We start from the raw sequence: 22,812 nt of genomic DNA, 5'->3' as shown, positions 1-22,812 counted from the left end.
CAGAGAGAGGGGTTGTAGCTGCCCTCATTGTGGTCTGATGGTGACTGCTCTTTATTCTCACTTTTTAAGTCTAACAAGGGTCACGGCACTATTGGGAGGCAGCACAGAGACAAGCACCTAAGCTGTCACTTAGTGGCTGGGTGCTTATTGCCCGACACTTCTGCCCTCTGGTCTCATCTCTGTGTAAACGGACGTACTGCTACAGCCAAGCACGTAACTTCGTGTTCCTGACACTAAGACTTACATGCATTCTCCCACTCTCTCCAACCACCAACTGGCTGAGTGACATCTCACCAAGGAACCCGAAGCACGTCTACCATTCTAATATTAACTTTGTACCTACAACATGCTAGCTATTTTGTAGGTTTTGAGGGGTACACCGTCGGCAAAACAAAAGCATGCCTGCGTGTAGTTTCAGCCTGGGGGTTAGTACAGGAAGGGAAGACACGCAAACTAAATACACACATTGTATAGTAATCAGGTGATTAATGTTCTGAGAAAAGTGGTGCTGGATTATGGTATCCGAAGAAGCTGATACTTTAAGTCGGGTAGGCAGAATAGAGTTTAAAAAGGCGACATTTGAGCAAAGATTAGAAAGGTCCAAACGCGAATGGGGTGAGTCTGAGGGCAACTGCCTAATATCCACCAACAATTACCCCTCAATAGATACAGCAAAATGAAAGAGTGAATGGCGAGACTCAACTGGGGCTCCTTCTTAAATCCGCCTTTTTTTTTTTTTTTAAACAGGTGAGGGTCCCAAGGCTGGTGGGAAAACGCAAGACTCGCAAGCAAGCAGTCCATTGCTGGAGCCTGTCTCAGAATCAGGGAAGCTACCGGCATTACGCACGCCCGCCCGGCGACGCGCGCCCCATCTGGGCGGGCCCTAGACAATCCTTCCACTAAGGCTCCGCCCTCTCCACCGCCCTCCGGGTTCCGTGCTCACTGCTTCCCAGCTACTAAGCCGGGTCTCCACGTAGCCGTTCCCCCGCTACGGGTTGCGCAACTCGCGCCGCTAGGCGGAGCCTGGACGTAGGCGGAGCGACTGCAGGCAGGCGGATCCCACCAGGCCTCCGCGAGCTCCGCTGGCTGCAAAGTGCGCCTGCGCACGCCTGCGACGTGCCGCCGATAGTCCAGCCCCACCCATCGCCCCGCCTCCAATTCCCGGGCGGAGTTCCTGTTCGCGCCTGCGCATTGCGTCGCCGCACCCTGCGCCTGCTCAGATCGCCTGCGTCTGGCCCCATCCTCCGGGTTTTTTCTGGTGGGGGAGGGGGCACGTCTCGGCGAGTCACGGTGATGGCGGCCACCATCCTGTGGTGAGGTAGCGGATTCTCTGCGTCTCTCGGGGAGTCCCTCGCGCCTCCTGCGGGCCCGGTGGCTGGCGCGTGAGGAAGCACCGCGGGTCGAGCTTGCGGGGAAAGTCGCGGGAGCGGCGGCGCGGCCGGGGGACGCGGGACCCGGGGTGAGCGCGACTCCGGGCGAATGTGACAAGCCCCCACCCCCACCGCCTTCCTCCCGAGAGCGCGAGGATCGCGGCCACCCCGGGGGCGGCCAGGCCCCGGCTTAGGCACCATGCAGGTCACCCTGAAGACCCTTCAGCAGCAGACCTTCAAGATCGACATCGACCCGGAGGAGACGGTATGAGTCGCACGCAGGGTTAGGGGAGCGCGGGCTCGGGTCGGGGCGGCGCGGGAGGGCCACAGAGGGGCGTCAGGTCACCACCGGCTTTGTGGGCCGACAACGAGGAAGGCCTGGGGTCAGATGGCGTGGAGCAGCACCGACCCGCGCGGGCACTGGAGGCCGCGGCCCGGAGCGCGTGGTCGTGGGGACGGAGGGGGAGGGGAGGCCTGGCGGCCTAGGCGCTGGAGCCTGGCCTGAAGTGCACAGGTGGGGGAGGGAGACCCAGGCGACGCCACCACCCTCCTACGACCTGGCTAGGTGCGGAGGTCTAGGGGCCGGTTACCCTGGACGATGGGCCTTAAATGCGCCCAGTTTTGTCTGCAGCCAGGAGAGATGGTGGGGGAAAATGATTTTTTTTTTTTTGGCCTCTCAGAAGGAACCCTTTTATTTGTATCTATTTTGGATAGTTTTTACGATCCTTCCCTCGCAGCCACCGAACCCACACCCACAGGTGGATTACGCTCAGAGGCCAAGTTGGTGGTGAAGACTTTTGTATTAGAAACCTTCAGATCCGGATTTAAATGAGTTCTCTCCGTCGTCTTGGGAACCTGAACGCTCCTCGGACTCCCAGAATAGTATTTGAAGAGAGGGCAAAAAAAAACAAACAAACAAAAAACCAAAAACTTGGGTGTTCTACAGTTAAAGCCGACTACACTTAACGAGTTCACGTGATAAGTTTTGCCTCTAAAAAGATCTATACTAACTTTAATACAACTTTGTGTCAGGAGTCTAAAAAATGCCACGCGTGTAAATTTCCTCACGTGCAATTTGGACGTTATGTTAAGCGTTAAGTTGTCGTAAGACAGCAGATTACTGCATACTTGGGGGGGGGGTCTTAATTTTTTTATGACTGATTGAACTTTGGATGAAGAACCAGAACGTGATGTTAATTAAATAGACCCAAGACCCGAATTTTATTTGTGGCTCTATAACTCCTTTACTAATTCCCACCCCCCCCCCCCGTTTGATTTTTCTGAAACGAGAGCAGTACCAGCTGAGATGGTAAGGATTAAATGGCCTTTAGTTGGTTCCTAAATGAGGCCTACTATGTAATCAGTATAAGTTTGTGTGAAGACATGGTGTCCTGTTTGACCCAGCTCTCAACTATTCTGAAGTCTCCTATCTTTAATAAGAAGCCAAGAATTCCTGATCTTTTTGAAATTGTGGCACAAAATGATTTTATAAAAAGTTACTTAATTTCCAGACATCTGCAATAATTCTTGAAGGTAAAGAAAAAAAAACATTTACATGAGAACTCTGCAGTCTTCTCAGAAGCAGTTAGCATTTAGTGGACAGAGGCCCAGTAGAATTGAATTTCTTTTCCTTCTCTTCTTTCCTTCAGGATTTTGTTTGAGACAGGGTTTCTCTGTGTATCCCTGGCTGTCTTGAAACTCAACTCTAGTCCTGGCTGGCCTCAAACTCAAGAGATCAGCCTGCCTCTGCCTCCTTGAATGCTGGGATTAGGGAGTGTGCCACCATTTTCTTTTACTCCTCAGAGCAGTGCAGGCCGGGGAATGTCAGAACCGTGTGAAACCTTGAAAAGAATAACAGTCACTCTTTAGTGGTGGTGTGCAAATATGTAAAATGCCTCCTTGGCCTTTGGCTCATTGCAGGTGATAAATGATGGGACAAATCATGGTAATTTTTCGGTCTTATAATATTAATTTATCCCAGAACCACTAAAACATGAGAAACACATTAGCTTTATTTCTTTGCTATGTGAATGTGCTGGAGTTGTGTAGTAACGTCACACTACTGAAATGCATACATTCATATATCATACATACATATCATACGTACGGCCATATAAAATTTGTGCTGCACTTTAGACCCTCTACATGTCCGCTATTATCTTTGAGCCAGTGCTTTCTAATTCGTTAATTGTTTACAGGTTTATTTACAGGGGCTGTAATATTTTACACTTTTAGAAATACAACTTTTGTTACTGGAACAAATGTAATTTGTTGCTATTAATGTAATATAAAAATCAGCATTGTGAAATGTTTTGATTCCATATTCCATGCCTCCCTTTTCATTTTGTTGGGGATCCAGTACAGGACTTTGAGCTTTATGCATACATAGACAAGCTTTGTACCTGTACTTGGATCAGAGCCCCTTTATTTATATTAATAATGAGTTTGATTAGTGTATAAACACGCATCTTTTTTTTTTTTTTCATTCATTTGAGACTGGTTTTTACTGTGTAGTCCTACTGACCTGGAATTCACAGAAAACCACCTGCCTCTTCCCTGTGCTGGGGTTAAAGCTGTGGCCACTGCCCAGAGTTTAGGTTAATTTATAATTTTTTGACCTAGTCTTTAGAATTACAGTTAAAAAAATAGATGACATCAAATATTTTGTTTCTAATTTGCTATAAAAGTAACCAGGAATTTTAGAAGATCAGTTCGGGAATTTGTAAGTGAAGTTCCCTGATCTGTGTGGTAGGAGAGAAGTGAGTCCAGAAGGTTGTCTTCTGACTCATTCACTGGTTTGGGCACTGTACTTGGGGACCCCCCCACTCTCATGAGTGAATGAATGCATATGTTTTAAAGTAGATTTAAAACTTGGATTTTAGGAATGCCTGAAATCTACAGATTTAGTAGCTTACATTTGTGGTTCCAGGTTTACCTTTAGTTTTTACTTAGAAGGGACTGAGGAAGTTAAGTGACTTATACTATCTTGTGTAGAAAGAAACTCTTTGGAGCTTGTGCACATGAGCACAGTGAAAGGATTGAGAGCTAAGGGCAGCTCTGACTCTGCTGGACCTGCTGGTGGTGCTGAGCACAGGGACATGGTAGGTAGTGATTTAGGGTTTCTAGGAGCTTTATCACTTAGTTGAGGCTCAGTGGCTAAAGGGCAAGGGACATGTTTTGTTTGCGCTTGTTTTTGATTTTGTTTTTTATTTCTTGGTCTTTTTAAAATGGCAAAAACAAAAGCAGTATTTTATAAGATTGTCACATATGTATATGTCCTGTACTTATCACATATGTGTAGTGCCTGTGCAGGCCAGAAGAGGGCGTCAGATCCCCCTGGACTGCATTAACTTTTGTTAGTTGTCAAGTGGGTGCTGGGATATTTGAACCTCTACAAGAGCAATGAATGCTCTTAACCTCTGAGCCATCTCTGAGTACAGTTTCTATTTTGTGCCATCTACTTGGCCATTACTATTAAGGCTCTTAACTTTTAAACAGTAAGAAACAAAATCGGGCTGGAGGGGTAGCTCACTGGTTAGGAGCATTGACTGTTCTTCCAGAGGTCCTGAGTTCAATTCCCAACAACCACATGGTGGCTCACAACCATCTGTAATGGGATCCAATGCCCTCTTCTGGTGTGTCTGAAGACAGTGACAGTGTACTTAGATATAATTAATAAATAAATCTTTTAAAAAAATCAGAAATGTTACATGTGAGGGGTGAGAGGTTTTTAGAGATTTGCTTCATTATTGTAGTGTTATAAGTAGATTGTTATTGTAAAAATGATAAAGCAAATGTAAGCAGCTTGTATCACATGCTAACGAATTCTGGAATATCTAATGTAAAGTTTTGGTGTGGGTCTAAAGTAACCCTATAGACCAGGCAGGGTTGTTCTCATTTATGGATTGTGACCCCCCTTTTGGAGTGATGGTGGGGGTCAAACAACTTTTCAAATGGGTTGTATACATTTGCTATCCTGCTTATCAGATACTTACATTACAATTCATGACAGTGGCATAATTACAGTTATGAAGTAGTAATGAAAATAATTTTATGGTTGGGAGTAACTACAATATAAGGAACTGTATGTATTAAATGGTCAAATTATTAGGAAGGTTGAAAACCATTGCTTTAAAATCTTGCAGTTTGATGTCTGAACATTTAGCAGGAGATAGAACAAAGTTTTTAATCCAAGTTCCTGGCTGATTCAAAAGTCTTTCTGTTGATTAAAACTTAAGAACAGTGGCTGGAAAGAGCTGGTTCTTTCAAAGGACCCAGGCTCAATACCCAGCACCCACATGGCAGCTCAGAACTGTCTATAACTCCAGTTCCAGAGGGTCTAACACCATCACAGCACACATGCAGGCTAAACGCCTAAATGCATATTTAAAAAAACTGTTGAGAAACAGGCAGGTAAAAGAAAATCAGTTAATGGTAAGTGCTTGTGTGGAGACTGAAATAGGGTGAGATGGTGTGGTAGTCCTTGGCTGGTTGGCACTTTAGAGGCCAGAAAGGCCTTTCTAGAGTACAGCTGAGGTCTGAACACACAGCACATAGCAAGATAAGGAATCTTATGTGGTGAACCTTTACAGGACAGACCTTAGGATTTTAACAGTGTGTTTGGGGAATCTGTAAGGTCAGTGTTTCTGGGTTAACGTGAGGTGCTTGGACGGGGCTCACGGTGTGTAGGCTGTTGAAGGGCAGAGTTTTTTCAAAGATAGATGAAAAGCCTTTTGTAATATTATTTATTCTCTCTTCTCTCTGAGCCCATGTTCTCTGTACTTTAGGCTGGCCTCAAACCTATGGCAGTCCTACCTGCCTTCTGGGATTAAGGTCATGAGCCACCTGCCTAATTTATTTATGATCTTTTAACTAAAGGGTACCTGATCTTGTATGGGGAGAATGAACAAGAAAGAAAGCAGGGAGGCTAGCTAGGGCGTGTTCTATAATTTTTAGCAATTAAGCCTTTGGCCAGGATTGGATATGGAATTGATGCATTTTTGCAAAGTAGAATCGTGAGGATTTTTTTTTTTTTTTTGTTGGATTAACATTGTTAATTTGATAATGTAAATTTGTGAATACTTTTATTCTTCCCAGGGTTGTGAAAGACTGAAGATAGAATTGGGGGTTGGAGTAGGAACATTTGTTTTGTAATCCAGACTATGTTGAGTCTGGATTACATGGAGATATGAAAATAGCGAGTGTATTCCTTTAATCCATGTGAGTGGATAAGGCCTGTGTCAGTCTTTTCAGGGCCTGGTCTTTGAGAAATATGAGCAGTGTTATTAAGTTAAACTTTTTAAGTCATTTAACTTGTGTACTTTGGTGATTGTGGAGCTGTGGTAGAGATGTTTAAAGACAGACCTGATAGTTTGGGTGTCTTATAGGTCATCATAGACCCTGTGAGCAGTATCATAGTAGAAATGGAGCCAGAGTTGGACTGTGGGGAGTGGCGTGTGTGAAGTGAACTAGCTCTGGGTAGATAGTGTTCATTATCCTTTTTATTTGTGGTTTTAAAAGAAGTACTTCTCAGCTTCATAACCTTGGAGGATTCATTGTTTAAAAAGGAACATTATATTGCTTTTTTTTAAAAAAGTGATTGATATGCCTTAAAGAAGGAAAGAAAAGCAAATGACCTTAGTTTCATCCTCTATAAAAGATGGTCTTGCCTGTATCTTTCCTTTTATTCTGTTTTGTACACCTCTACCTTGTCTCTTGGGTGCTGGGGCTAAAGGTATGTGCCATCAAGACTGGTGAGGCTATAAACTTTTTTTTTTTTTTTTAAGATTTATTTATTTACGTTAAGTATATGAGTATAGTGTTGCTCTGGGGGCATCGGATCCCTTTACAGATGGTTGTGAGCCACCATGTGGTTACTGAGAATTTGAACTCAACCTCTGGAAGAGTAGTAGTCAGGGCTCCTAACCACTGAGCAGTCTCTCTAGCCTGAGGCTATAAAGTTTTAAAGCCCATCCCCAGATACATACTCTCTCCTCAAGGTTCTACTTCCTAAAGGTTCCGTAACCTCCACAAACTGCCACTAACTGGGGCCAGGTGTTCAGATATGTGGGCCAGTGGGGCATTTCTCACTTAAAACACCGCATTCAGTAATGTTTTTAACTTTGCACTCTTTTCATTTTCTCATTCCAACTCTAGAGAGATTTTTTTAAGGCATTTATAACAATTTCCATTTCACTGGGTATCGTTTCTTGTCACTTGTACAGAGTAGTAGGGTTAGTGATTATACTCACATGCTTGGAAGACTCAGCATAGCGTGCCTGAAGCCAGACTGCCTGAGTCAGTCCTACCCAGATAGCTGATTTGTGGCCTTGGGCAGGCTACCCAGCCAGGGCTGTATTTTCATCATGCTGCGGCTGCGGAAAGTGTTACAAGATAGCCTTTTTTGAAGACTTGAAGATTCTGTGAGTATGAAATAATATGTACATAAATGTGATGTCAACAGTGCTTAACAGCATGGTCCCACTACTATGCCATTGTTCGCAGTTGGGAATCCCTGGAAGTTGTAAGAAATCACCTTGATATTTTTACTTGTACTAGCGCAGTCAGGCAAATGTTTTGTTGCATGGAATTGTCTCAGACTCATGCCTGTCTATTATGGATGTGCCATGTAAACCTAGTCCCTGCATTTTTTTTCACTCTGTCTTCTGAAAGGATAATATTCCCTCCCTCCCTTTCTACCTACCTATTAGTCACCTTGTGTGGCTGTGACTAAATATATCCAAGAGAGAACAGTGATATTTCCTTCATGGTTTCAGACGGTTCATCCCACAGTTACTTGGCCTCCTGTACTTGAGTAGAGCATCATGGCAGCTGGAGCTAGTGGAGGAGGAAGCTGTTCACCTGATGGAGTCAGGAAGCAGAGAATAGAGATTGCAGGTTAGACTTTAAAAGGAATGCCCCACTGGCTTACTTCCTGAAAGTTTCCAGACTCCCCAAACAGTGCTACTGGTGGCAGACTGATTTTAACACATAAACCTTCTGGGGACATTTCATACTTGTCCTCAGCATCTCTGCTTCTTTGGCTTCCAGTTTTAGAGTATGCAAATGTTTGTCCCCCGTATTAATAAAACCTCCTTTCATCCCTCTTGAGCCATGTTTTTGTTTCTTGGTTCTACCTTACAGCAAAACTCAAAGAACACTGGCCTTGTCACTCTTCTGTGTCTTCCTCTCTTCCAGGTGTCCTAGGCAGTGTTACTAGACAAGTGTCTTCACCCTGTTCTCCACATGTCCCTTTGTCTTTTGTCCTTGAGTTCAGCTCTTTTTTTTTTTTAAGATTTATTTATTATTTATATAAATACACTGTAGCTGTCTTCAGACACACCAGAAGAGGGCATCAGATCCCATTACAGATGGTTGTGAGCCATCATGTGGTTGCTGGGAATTGAACTCAGGACCTCTGGAAGAGCAGCCAGTGCTCTTATCTGCTGATCCATCTCTCCAGCCCTGAGTTCAGTATTTTTAAAATTTCTTTAGTCTAGAAAGGGAATATTTAAGTTACCTGCTTGCTTTAAATAAAGGTGATGTGAAAAACCAGGTAATTTGGTGCTTGAAAGTATATAGTGAATTATGGAAGAAATTGGGCTGTTTTTAAACCTCATTTTCATTTTGATTTGAAAATTAGATTTATCTGTCTGTCCATCAATCCACATCCCCTTTTTTGGATAGGTAAGGTATGAAGTTTGCTTTTTAAAGAAATTTGCTAAACTTAAATGTGCTATAGCAGAGTGAATCTTGCCAAATGATGCGATGCCATCTGTTCCTTATAAACACCTGGGCAGTGAAGCCATTCTCACTTCCGAATGAATTTCGTGAACTCTTTAAACATTGCATACGCTCATTCAGGCAGTGGAGGTAGATGTGCTGCAAATGACTATGTGATCAAATCTTAGATACTCAACAGTGAGTAAGAAAGACTATTTCTCATCTCAGGCTGGTTCTCCTGACCCACACAATAAAATGGGTTATTATTGTTCTTCTAGAAACTAAAAGCTCTGGATCGTGTGGGATTCACCTTACGCACTTTTCTATTTCTGTCTGCTTTGATCTTATTAAGATCATAACATCTGTAATGCATTTTAAAAGCAGTTAAATTGATGTGTATAGGTTGACTTAGAAACATTTTACTTTGTTTTTATGGGAAGAATAATAGATTCCTGATTTAAACTAATACCCTTTGGGTAATAAATCCAATGAAGATTGCCTTTTAAAATAATTACACTTACCTATGTGTCTACAAATACCAAGAGCTCTCATGTGGAGGTCAGAAGACAGCCTATGGGAATCGGTTCTCTCCTATTTTCGCCTTGTGGGTCCTGGGGATCACGCTTTAGGTTGCCCTGCTTGGCAGCAAAACCTTATATATAGCCTGGGGATTGATGAGCTTTGTTTACTGCGTCTTCTCACTTGAGTTTAGTGGTGAGATTCTGATTCATTGCGCAGTTGGTAGACCTCCCACCCCCACTCCACTCACCCACACTCACCAGTTTCTTTGTGTAGCCCCAGCTGTTCTGAAACTCAGTCTGTAGAACAGGCTGGCCTCAAACTCATGCAGTGGCCCCTGCCCAGCAGTAAAAACCTTATAGTCAATTTTGTTTCTGTAGTTATGCAGAATCTGCTTTAGAAGAGAAATTTAGAAAATATTCCTTGGTGCCTATGTCAGGTTTTTTTAGATGCCAGGGATATTCAAAATTTTGGGTAAATCTGAAGTCCTTTGTAAACATGTTTAACTTTGGAAATTGTTTTTCTGTGTATGTGTGTGTGTCTTAGACAGCCCAGGCATGCCATGGTATGTATTGGAGATCAGTGGATAACTTGTTCTCTCTTACTTTATGAGTCTCTGAGATCTAATCTAACCCAAGTCCTCACCCTGACCACCACCCACACTGACTTGCTCAGCTATCTTTCTGTCCCAGGCAGGGTCCTCTACTGTTTGCAGATGTATTTCACTCAGGTTAGCTGGCCTGTGAGTATTCTTCCTCGTGTTCGTGTAGTTCCCTTTGTCCCTTTTCACGGATGTGCTGGGAAAATAGGAACGTGTCACCATGTCCTGGGTGCATTCCAGGAGTCCAAATTCATGTCAGTTTGAATTAGGTTTACTGTGCTTGCTTGTGCTTTTACTCTTTGAGCCAGCCATCTTCCCAACCTGATGGTTTAATTTTTAATTTAGATTATACAATGGTAGTTGTCCCCTTTGCCTGTTTCCTCTTTTTTAAATTAAAAGTGCAAATTTTTTTGTATATATAAGCTTTGATGAGTGATAAAAGCATTTTATTTCAAACTCTAGTTTTCTCTTTGTTATGGTAAAGTAGAAGCTTTGTTCTTAGTTGAGTAACCTCTTTAGACTCTGCCTTACTGTGTTTGTTTTCAAAAATAAATTGTACAGCCACTAGGTCTTTCCCTTTCATGAATTTTTGTGCAATAATTACTATCCCAGTTTGATGAGTGTTTAAGTTTCTTTTTAGGTCTTAGTGTTAAAATGCGTATGTCTGCCTTGGAAAAACAATGGACGTATCTCATTTGAGTTGAATTACTGGCTCTGCACATTGCTTTTTAAATGTCTGTGTCAGTAATTTTAAATATTAACAGCATATTCATAAATAACTTTTATATGACCAGTGAGTGTTGTATGTTGGAAGAGAATTCCTTCCAAATTGTTTCCCTCGAATGATTAAACCCTTGGTGCTTGCTGTTAACCAGAAACTTCTTTCCCATATCCCATACAAATCTCTCCTGGGATGCTCGGTGTCTCCAGGAGGTGATTACTGGCATCCAGCTAGCACATCATCACATCTCAGGGAGGTGTAATGTAGGTGAGAAGTAATTGCATCCTATCCTGTATCCTGTTCCAGAGTGAGTACTCCTTAGCCCAAAGCAAAACCTTCCATGCATCTCTTTCACATTATCCCTGTATTGTAAGTTTTTTCTGGGTTTCTTGATATCCAGTGTAGTGTAAATGTAATGTATTATAGTGGGTACACTTTTTCTCTGAGACTAGAAACAAGTATTTCAGTCATTGTTGAAACTTTTAATGTACAACCTGTAACTGGCCACCATATTGTGACACTTGCTTTTCCCTCACACATGGCAGGTTCACCACTAGTTAAACAAATTATCCGCTCCTGTCATTTTACTGTTTTGCTGCAGGTGCAAGACTATTGTACTGCTTTTTATTTCATTTACATTCCTTTTTCCTGTTTGTGTTGCATGCTCAGTTTTTCTTTAATAATGAATGTGTTTAGTGTTACTCTGATTATTTATCCAAATGGTATATTTATGCCTAGAACACTCACTGTCAGACTCTTGACATTTTCTTAATCACAGTTTTGATTTCTTTTAAGCATAAATCATATAGCAGTAAATGATTGAGCCCCCTTTGGGTCTATGTACATATTGTTGTAATTCACAAAGGTATTGTTTATGAGAAATAAAACTATAGTTTCTTGGGCTAATGAGAAGACTCTGGGTTAAGAGTTTGTCTTAGAGTTATCAGTTAGGTTTGTCATAGCTATGATGAATATGCAGCAGAAAGCAGCTTGGGGAGGGAAGGGTTTATTTGGCTTCCTTTTCCACACCACTGTTCATCCTTCAAGGAAGTCAGGACAGGGACCTGGAGGCAGGAGCTGAACCAAACTCCATGGAGGAGTATTCCTTAGTTTATTGGCTCAGCCTGCTTTGCCGGTCCCTTCCTAGTTAATCACTAATTAAGAAAATGGTGCCTGCAGCGCAGTCTTAAGGAAGCATTTTCTCAGTTGAGGCTTCTTTGTTTTTGATGACTCTTGTATCAAGTTGACATAAAACTAGCTAGCAGGGTGCTTATAGCAGAAGCATGAGGGCCATCTTTGGTGCCTCCATCACCCATGTAAACAACAGGCGAGTGCAGTAACTTTCCACACTAGCCTGGGTACTCAGGAGGTGGAGAAGGGGGAGTCTCCAGCTATCTGTCTAGACTAGCCACATCTTTAAGCAACCCTGCCTCAGTATGTAAGGTAGACCATGATTGGACAAGATACTTAATGTCAACTTGTGGATTTCACACACTCATAATATACACATGCATATGCCCCAAAATCAAAACTTTTTTAAAAATGGTTTTTGTTAGGTGACTGACTGCATGTTAATTTTGTCTTAGTTTTATCTCCTCACTCAGTATTACCTGTCAGGAATAAGATGCCTGTTTTGTTTTACCATTTTCCTGTTTCTTTTCCTTTACATATTTCTGTATAGTATTATATAATTAATAATATAAGGCAGTGTAATATTCAGCATGTGGTAGCTGATCACTCGCTAGCTCAAAAGTACTATGTACTATTTTAAAAACTGGGTTCACTCAGAGTGACAAATATAATTTGTAATTCATTTGTGGAATAATTGCAAATAGAATCCCTTTATCTATAAAAGGAAACTTAACATCCGTATTAGTTACTTTTCTGTTGCTATGTAAACAGTTACCAAAGGGACTTTAGAAAGGGTTTGTTGTCGCTCATGGTTCCAGAGGCAGAAGCTGGGAAGGCATGACCTGCCAGGTGTTAGGAGCAGGCTAGCAGTTTGAATTGTCATCCACACACAGGAAGCAGAGAGGGAAAGCAGGAAGTGAGTAAGGTTATAATGCTTCAGATCTCATTCCTAGTGGTATACTTCTCCAGCAAGGATGTCTTCTGACAGGGCTCATTCCTCTTCAAACAGTATCACCACTGGGGGAACAAACAAACTTAGTTGGGACATGCTTCATTCAGAATACCTCTCCATCCAACAGCGTGCCAGCCAATCCTTGCTTTCTCATTTAGCTCACTTTGGACAAGTAATTCAGCATGTTAAATGCCAGTTTTCAAACTTTTTGGTGACTTTCATATGAGTTAGCTGTCCCATGCCTGGCTATTTTCCCAAAGCATTCTGTGTCAACACATCCAGAAATACTTGACTCACTGTTTTCCCTGGCACTACTCACAAAAGCTGAGTTAGGAAGCCATTGGGGGGGGGTGCCTGTCAAAAGAGAAATGTGTCAAAGAAAATTTGATATACACACCCAGTAATTTTTTGTCAGCCGTAGAAGAGCAGCTATATTGTTTGCATGACAGTAAAACCACTGAAGATAATAGTATTTAAATGAATTAGGCCAGTTTTAGAAATACCAATAGCACATGTTTTCTCTCATCTGTGGTTCTAAATTTGTTGAAGATAAATAATATGTGTATATACAGCATGAAAGTAAAGGTGAAACTGTCTTAAAACAAGACAGGAAAGAGATGTCCCTAAAGGGAGGAGATGAGGGAATATGCCCTACTTAGTGTATGGCTGGATGGAAATGTCCTTATGTAACCTAGTACCATGTGCAGCGAATATATGCCAATGGGGAAAAATGAAAGTTAAAATTTCTCATAAGAAGTAAGGAATGGTTTATGTAGGGATAGATCAAAATTGTTAAAGAGGTTGTAGACTGAAAAAAATTATGACCTACACTTAGGTTTTATATCATGGGGAAAGTATATTAAATTGGCTGATGACTTGTAGAGTTTATTGATGCTGAGATGATTTTCTGAGGGTTTTTTTAATGGTGGATTTTAGAACAGTGGGAAGTATAGTATACCAAGAGTTTTGTGATGTTCGGTTCCATCAGAGTAGCAATGAAAGAAGTGAATGTGACACAGGCAACTGAGAGTGTTTCCAGAATGCACTAGAGCTTTGAGTCATGGGGACCACTGGGACCACTTTGGGTTCCAGCTAACCCAGAGTAAGTGGTGTGTTGTAGGGCAGACAGTTTGTTTAACCTTTGCATTTTCACTTCTTCACTTGTAAAAGTGGGTGGAATGCCATTATCTTAGTGCTTTAAGTATTGCATCCATATTAGTATAGTTAAACACTCCAATCTTACTTTTATTTTGGAAAGAGCATCACTATTTGCTCACTTTGGGAAACAATCTTGCTGTGTAGCCCAGGCTAGCCTGTGGCTCACTGTGATTGTGTAATCCAGATCACCCTCAAACAGAACTCCCTTCAGTGTTAATATTACAGGTGTCCACCTCTGTGCCCGGATCCATGACACCACTTTATTTACACAGAGGAGACAGAGAGAGAGCTCAGCAGTAAACAATACTGGCTGGTCTTTCAGAAGACTGGCATTTGATTCCCAGCATCTTCTTGGTAGTTCACAACCATCTATAACTCCTGCCCCCTAAGGACTCTGGTGCTCTCTTCTGGCCTCTGTGGTACTGCGTGCACATAGTGCACAGATAATACCTGCAGGGAAGCACCCATACACATAAAAATAAATTGCACAAAGAAACTTTTTTTTCCATCTAAGTTTTCACAGAAAGCATAGGACCATCAGTGTAGTTTCCAGAAGTCTTCTAGAAAATTGAAGCGAATGGAATTTCCCAGTTGGTTTTGTCCTCGATTTTTGTGACTTTAAAGTAATAGAGTTCCATTAAGATATGAGGGAGATTCTTGTCTGTCTTTTTAAGTCTTTATACTTTCTGGTCAGGTCAAGGAGTTGATTAGACTCATTCTCTAATTCTTTATAATGAGCCTGTTAACACATAATTTTAGGAACTGAAATGCCATAAAGGTCATCCATGCCAGCCCTCCATTATAGATGAGACTGGAGAGGCCCAGTCACTTTTTGAGAATCATTTAAGTGGCCCAGTGGCTCTCAGCCTGTGCTGAACATGGAACTACCTTGTGATGGGCTTATGAAACACTGTGCTAGGTAAATGGCATAACATATTATTGGTCTTCTGATTGTTAATAAAGCCTTGTAATAAAATTGCCTTTAGCATTGATGTATTTTATCTTTGCCAAAATATCTCATGCTTAACTTAAAAGGCTTTTGTTTTCAACTGCACTTGTTTTGTGTGCTTGTTTGCATGTTTGTCATGGCATAGGGGCTAGAGAACAACTTACAGAAGTCAGGGCTCCTTCCACCTGTCCTGGAATTTTACTCAGGTCCTCGGGTTTAGCTGCAAGTGCCTTTACTGAGCCATTTTGCTAACCCCATTGCTCACTTGAGTATGCTTTCTCTAGTTTAAAGGAAGGGCTTTATTTTGTAATTTCACTATACCTTACTGTGTAGAGCAGGCTTGAGCTCTGTCTTGGGGTTTTATTGCTGTGATGAAACACCATGACTAAAGCAAGTTGGGGAGGAAAGAGTTTCTTTTGCTTACACTTTCACATTGTAGTCTGTCATCAAAGGAAATCAGGAACTCAGTCAGGGAAGCACTTGAAGGCAGGGGCTGATGCCAAGTCCCCAAGGGATGCTACTTACTGGTTTGCTCCTCCTGGCATTCTTATAGAAACCAGGACTACTAACCAAGGGATGGCGCCATCCACAATGGGCCATTTCTCCCTTTTGAATCACTAAGACAATCTTTTTTTTCTCATTAATTTATTCACTTTACATCCCAATTGCAGCCCCCTCCCTCCAGGTCCCCCATATCACCCTACCTTGGCACATCAAGTCACTGCAGAACCAGGTACATCTCCCACTAAGGCTAGACAAGGCCCTTCAGTTAGGGGAACAGATTCAGTAGTTGGGGGACCCCAATTGAAGTCCCTCCTTTCAGATAATTGTAGATTGTGTCAAATTGACATAAAGCTTGCCAGCTCTGCCCCCAAAGTGCTGAGATTAAAGGCATGTGTCATCATGCCAGGCAAGAATGGATTTCTGTTTTGTTTTTCAAGACAGGGTTTTATTGTGTAAGTACCACCACCACCCAGCTGGAAGACATTTCTTAGTCTGAGAGATAAGCTCATAAATTTTGTGAAATAAAATTTTTTAAATTTTTATTTTGAAATTAGATCAAATTTTTTGTTAGATGTTTGTCTGTGGTTCTAAAGATTAAATCCAGGCCTCATGCATGCTTTAGATCTGTGTATGTGTGACGGTGCACAATAAAGCTCATGCCATAGCCACCTAATTACAAGGAGGGTCTTTGAGGAAAATATTGGGAAGAAAAGATTTTTTTATCTTGCATTCTGTTTTCAGTATATATTGTAATTTTTGTTTTTCTGTTTAGCCTTAATTTTCTTAATATTTTTCTATAGGTAAAGGCATTGAAAGAGAAGATTGAATCTGAAAAGGGGAAAGATGCCTTTCCGGTAGCAGGTCAGAAGTTAATTTATGCAGGTATGGATTTAATTCTGAAGTTAATTGCCGTGTCTTTCGTGTTTGACATTGTTTTAGTTTTAGAAATGTTATCTTAGAAAGTACAGTGTTTTCAAATTGATTCTGTCAGAAACAAGATTGCATAGAGAACAGTAGTGGAAACAGGTACTTAATTATGGTTTTATATTCAGTCTTCTCTTTACACATTTGCCTCCTGGTTCATGGAATGATGCTCCTTAGTCTGTGAGCTGTGACTGACTTCTGTGCCATGCATAAACTGAGCATTTTTTATCTATTATAACCTATGTACTAGTTCACTAATGTGCATGTAACTGTTCCTGTGAAAGAAATTGTGTGTCTTTCTAAACTACCGAAGTAGAAACAAAGTTTGTTTTATTTCAGACATCGAAAAACCTTCATAGTAGTATTTTAAAAAATACAAATTATATAGAGTACTCTGAAAGTAATAATTAAAAGAGGCTCAAATAGAAAAGTACCCAAGAGTATGACTAAGAAATTGCACATTTAATTAGCATCACTGATAACCCAGGAAAATAGACTGATAGCCTCTGTCTGGGCTTTGTGGCACATTCCTTTAATCACAACATTTTGGAGGTAGGTGGATCTCCTAAGTGTGTCTCACCTGAGCATGGCCTCAGAGATTCTTCCCCTTTCTTGTGTACTCTGCTGTTTTTCTGAAAGGTTTTGTGTGCTCACTTGGCTTCTTTTGTTTATAAGTATTTTGCTTTTACAACATTGGAACATCTCTGCTTCATCACGTTTTGGTATTTCAGAATAAGAAGTTTATTTCTTCTATCAGGGAAAAAAATGACTAGCCAAAGGATGACTAGGCAATTGAATTGAAATTTCAAATTTCTTTGTCAAGTAAAGCTTAAATAGAGTTAATTAAAAAACATATCAATTTGTTTTACATTACTAGAGATGCTAGACATCTTTTCATAAGACATCTGTGGTTTTAAGTAGTACATACCTGTTTATGTTTATCTTATGTGGTTATTTAAAGTTTTTTTTTTTTAAGAAGTTTTACTTGGTGGAATTAATGTTGCCAATAAAAATAAGAGTAGCTTCTTTGTAAGAAGAAACTTATGTCTTTAACATTTTTCTCCCTAAATTATTAGGCAAAATCCTCAGTGATGATACTGCTCTCAAAGAATATAAAATTGATGAGAAAAACTTTGTGGTGGTTATGGTGACAAAAGTAAGTTTCATTCTACTTCTGTATTTTATGCTTGTGAATCCTCTTGAAAGCAGTGATCAAGTCCACAATGGACAAAGTTTATGCATTTCTATAACACAGCATATGTAATGAATAGCATGGTGTACTTTTTCAAAATGTAGACAGATTTCCCTCAGCCCCTTATAAAAGTAATATTTAGATATTTGTAACCATAAAGTTGCCTTTATGTAAGATAAAACAAAGTGTCATGTTTTTAAAAGGACATTTCTCCCTTGATACCCCTTAAGAGTTTCTTACTTTTCCTTAATTTGTGTTTACTGCTTTAAAAAGAGGTGCTAGAATAGTTGAGTTACCATGTGATTATTTTAAAGTATGAGTAGTAATCAAATTAATGTCTTTCATTGTGTAGCTTTTAATATGTAGCCTTTCAGGTATTAGATTAGGTATGTGTTAGACCTAACAAGCTCAGACTATCCCCCCATATAAATCAATCAATCAGTCAATCAGTTGCATGAAATGAATGCAAGTTCAGTTTTCAATCAAAAGAGTTTTATAAAACAAGAAAAAGTCAACTAAAAAACAATGAAATGATTTTTGGAATAATTCTTAACTGCTTTAAGATTTATAATGTTGAACTACATATATTGGGTAGTTTTATGAGAATATACATTTTCCCCCTAAAGTACAGCATTAAACAGATGCTTACACACACTGCTATAACTTCAGTGCTGGGAGGCATACAGGCTCAGCCTTGGGGCTCACTGGCCTTCTAGTCTAGTCTACTTAGTGAGGTCCCCCCCAGTGAGAGATTTTCTTTTTAAAGGTGGATGGCCCTTGAGAGTTGACATCTGACCCTGCCTGAACACACTTACAAATCAGAGCCTTCAACACTGATTCCTTAGAGACTGCTTCATATGTATACTTACAGATGAACAGTCTGGGGAAGAACAGTGTATTAGTCCTCTTTGCTGTAATAAAATATCCAAGGAGAAAGTGTAAAGTAGAAAAAGATGTATTAGGTCAGACAGTTTTGGAGAACTGAAGTCCAAACAGTGATGTGAAGACTGCACAAGGACACTTTGTAGCATGTTGTCATTGTGGTAGTACTTGTATCTTTATCAATGTGTAGGGCCTTTGGTGTTTGTTTTGGTCCTTATAAAGCTACTGGTATTCATGGAGGCTCTGCTGTAATGTAACCTAAAAGGCCCTTACCTTTAGTACCATAGTCAGATATAATTTCTACCTTCCTTATACTGGTTTGTCATAAGACTTTAGAGTTTATGCTGGGTTTGGTAGTACATACCATTAATCCCAGCACTTTGCAGGCAGAGACAAGCAGAACTGACTACTTAGGTGAGACCCTGTCTGAAAACAACAACAAAGACTTTAGGGTTTAAATACCTGAGTTTTGGAGGGACCAAACATTGAAAGCAATCTTGGTATGTTTAAGTGGATGGTTGAAGTTGCTTCATCAAACTAGTCAGTGGAATAAATGTGAGTTTTCTCCAAAGTCACAAAATAACAATAGCAGTAGGAAATAGTGAAATGGGTGATGAAAATCTAGTATAGATAAAACAGAATATTCAGCTCTAAAAATTTTTTTTTCATTAAAATAGACCTAGAATTAAGTTATGCTTAGTTCACTTGGTCGCAGAAAGAAAAAGGATGCTCTCCCTCATTGATGCTAGCCTGTTAGGACACATTAGCTCATGGAAACATGAGTCCTTACACCTACCTGTTGCTTTACAGCCAGCAGAAAGTTTTTCCTCCTAAAATACAACAGATTATTTGCAATATTGTAGACAGTCTACTTCAGTCCCAAAAATTTATTTTGCTAATGCTTTTAAGTGGCAATATAATCTTTAAAGTTATAATTAAGATGCATAATTAAAGACTTGTAGAAAATTATATGGTATTTTTGGGTATGTGTATTCTATATTAAAACTGACTTCTTTGGGTTCTTTCCTTATTGAATTGTTTTGAATACTGAAATGAGTGTCTAATGTTAATTGCACTTGATAGTTAAGATATTTAAATTATCATAGGTACTTTGAAGAGTAGTGAATTGCTTTTATTTGCTAATGTTGATATTTTATCATCCACTTATAAAATGATGTTCAGTTTACTGGTCATTAGGCTGGTTGTATGACTGGAAGTCCAGTGATGCCTTGTTTACTTTGCTGTTACATCCAGCCCAAAGCAGCGACAACAGCAGTACCAGCTACAACCCAGCAGTCAAGCACTCCCAGCACCACGACAGTCAGCTCTTCCCCTGCAGCAGCTGTGACCCAGGCTCCAGCTCCCACCCCTGCTCTGACTCCCACTTCCACACCTGCCTCCACTACTCCAGCCTCAACTACAGCATCTTCTGAACCCGCACCTGCTGGTGCAACTCAGCCTGAGAAACCTGCAGAAAAGCCAGCACAGACTCCAGTGCTTACTAGCCCAGCACCAGCTGACAGGTAAGCACTACGTTTTAAGAATTACAAGTAGCCATATTTTTTAATGTTTAAGAATCAAACTGACTGGCATGTTACGTTTTTACTTAAATGAACCCTGAGTCGTGTACTTGTGTTTGTTTTACAGGTTTGTACATGTATATGTGCACACTTGTGTAGAGGATACAGGTTGATGTGATGTGTCTCCCTCTATTGCTCTCCACCTAACCTAATTAAGACAGGGTCTCTGGCTGAATCCAGAGCCTGCCAGTTAGGCTATGCTATCCAGTGAACCTTTGGGATCTTCCCTTTACCATCCACATAGCTGGAGTTATGGGGGCCTGCCTCTGCACCCTACTTTGTCATAACTTTGGAGGGTCTGAAATCCGTTTCTTATGGCTGCCTAGCAGGCCGTTTATAACCTGAACTATCTTCCCAGCCAGCTTGTATCTATTTTGATAATTTACTATTAATAATATAAGCATAATTTTTATGTGGATTTCTATATTCTCGATTTTCAAATTTTTTTTACTGGAAAGCTACTTATTTTGACTAGAAATGTTATGTATATTATAAAAAGACTTAACTATAAAGTAGCCACTTACTGTGTTTGTGGTCATTGTTACATATGAACAGAAGCATCCTTCCATATTAGTAAATAACTCAGTTGACGTGTTGCACTGATAGGCTTAGAATAGTAAAGTTAAGATTGTTGGGTGTTTTCTTCATCTATGAAATGTGGGTCAAAGTAAGACAGTGTGAAGCAAGTAGGAAGTGGCACGTGTGCACAGCATGCTGGGGAGGTCAGCGTCTGTTTCCTCTGGCTCCTTTTGTATAACAATCTTAGCCACTGCCTCCCCATTACTGCCAACCTGACCGCTCACTGAAACCTGGCGAATCGTCTTTATAGTTAGGAAGAAGCAGTCAGAATGGTTCAGAATTGAGGGAGAATGTTTTAAGTATATCGCAGTTTAAAGTTTAAGAGATTTTTAAGATAAGTGAAAATAGTTCAAACTCTATCGTGCACAGTGGTGACTAAGAGTTTAAGTAGCTTCACATTAGCATTAGGTGAGTTGCTTGGTGTGGGGCACACACTGCAGACATACACCTAAATAGAACTTAATGGAAAGATGCATTAATAATGTGATATGCTCTGCTGGGGAGATACTGTTGATGAATGCTTCATCATCTGGAGGTGGAAAATATGGATTCGCATTGTATACTGACAAAAATCAATTCTGAAAGTATAAAGCTTCCATGTAAGATAAGTCAGAAACTCGTAGTGGATGAAGGGAAAATAAAACATGTTAGAAACGACACCAAAGCTTGCTTGAGCTTGTTTTGGCCTACTACATGGACTACTGTACATTTGTTAAACTTCAGAAACTAGTTGGGGGTTATGTGTAGTGGAACATGATTACAGTTCTAACACTTGGGAGGCTGAAGCAGGAAGAAACTCTGTACAAGCAAAACTAAGATATAGTTATTCTTTAAAATAGGAGATGTATTCGTGATTATCTCGGTGGGCTGAGAGCCTTGGGCAGGGAAATTATTTAGTTTTTATATATTCTTTTGTTCTCTACATACTTTATGTTTTAAGAAGGAACTTTAAAAATTCTATAGCAGAATTGCTTTAGTTGTAATAATAATATGGGTATTATGTGGTACTTTCCTGCGCACATTGTTTCTGTTGGAATGAGAGGTTGTGAGATGGCTCGGTGGCCAGAAGCGCTGGATTCCAAACCAGACAACCCAAGTCTGATTCACTTGCCCACATGGTAAGAGAGGACCAGCTGCTGTTCCTTGTCCTGTGAACACATGCATTTAACTCAGCAACTGAAATCGGAAGAAGTGTAAATGTATGGAGTGCATGTGATAATCTACTCTTACTGACATTTTAAACTTTGTAATAGCAGGGCTGGCGAAATGGCCTAGTAGTCATAAGCACTAGTTGCTCTGGCAGAGGACCTGTGGTTCAGTTCCCAGCACCCACATAGTGGCTCACAACTGTCTGTAACTCCAGGCCCTGGAGATCTAATGCCTCGTCTGACCTCCAAAGCTCTACATACACATACCTATACTCTGGAATACTAAAATAAAGATTATAATTACCTATTACTTAATATCATAGACATTGTACACTGAGCATAACTTCACCCTCCCTTTCACGGCCCCTCCCATTTGTCTTCTTCATTTGTCTCCATAGCTTCACTTCTACTTTGTTGTATATGCAATACGGTTGTGCATATCCACTGTCAGCATCGCCATGGTATTTTATAATCTGTTTGTCAGCCTCTTATTTTGAACTTTGTCAGTTTCTCAACAGAACAGAATCGTGCTTGTCTGCATGCGTGGCTTTGCTGGTTAACCTAGGACCTTATGCCTAAAATGGTTTTCTCTAGGTTAGCATAGGTCACCTCCCTTTTCTGTGTGTGCTATGTGACTTGTGTGCCACCTTTCCCTACTCATTATTGAAAACGTTCACACAAAACCTCACTGAGAGAATTGGTTGTCTCGTTTGGTTTCTTGATGTTTCTTCTGCTGTACCTTGGTCTCTAGGGTGTCTTAGCTGCAGTGCTATTTTCATGCTTAGAGCAAGGGTTTTGAGGGTGTTGTATTTATAGCCTTTTGATGTTCACTCACATACTTTAATACTCGATGTACTCTTCAGGAATTAGCTTCTATAAG

At 40.7% G+C, this 22,812-nt stretch overlaps 1 protein-coding gene across 1 annotated transcript in view; it reads left to right on the top strand.

The window, feature by feature from the left end:
• Positions 1 to 1,267: 1,267 nt before the first annotated feature.
• RAD23B (RAD23 homolog B, nucleotide excision repair protein) overlaps positions 1,268 to 22,812 on the top strand; it is a 34,101-nt gene continuing 12,556 nt past the window's right edge. Inside the window, exons 1-4 of the mRNA XM_080940085.1 lie at positions 1,268 to 1,635; positions 16,428 to 16,509; positions 17,628 to 17,707; positions 19,880 to 20,148. Coding sequence (XP_080796211.1) covers positions 1,570 to 1,635; positions 16,428 to 16,509; positions 17,628 to 17,707; positions 19,880 to 20,148 — 497 coding nt within the window. The 5' untranslated portion in view covers positions 1,268 to 1,569. The remainder of the gene's footprint in view (positions 1,636 to 16,427; positions 16,510 to 17,627; positions 17,708 to 19,879; positions 20,149 to 22,812) is intronic.

Source organism: Micromys minutus (genome assembly GCF_963924665.1).
Source record: "Micromys minutus genome assembly, chromosome: 28".
NCBI lineage: Eukaryota > Metazoa > Chordata > Mammalia > Rodentia > Muridae > Micromys > Micromys minutus.
The sequence above is the reverse complement of the archived record's forward strand: the minus strand, read 5'-3'. Positions and strand labels throughout refer to the sequence as shown.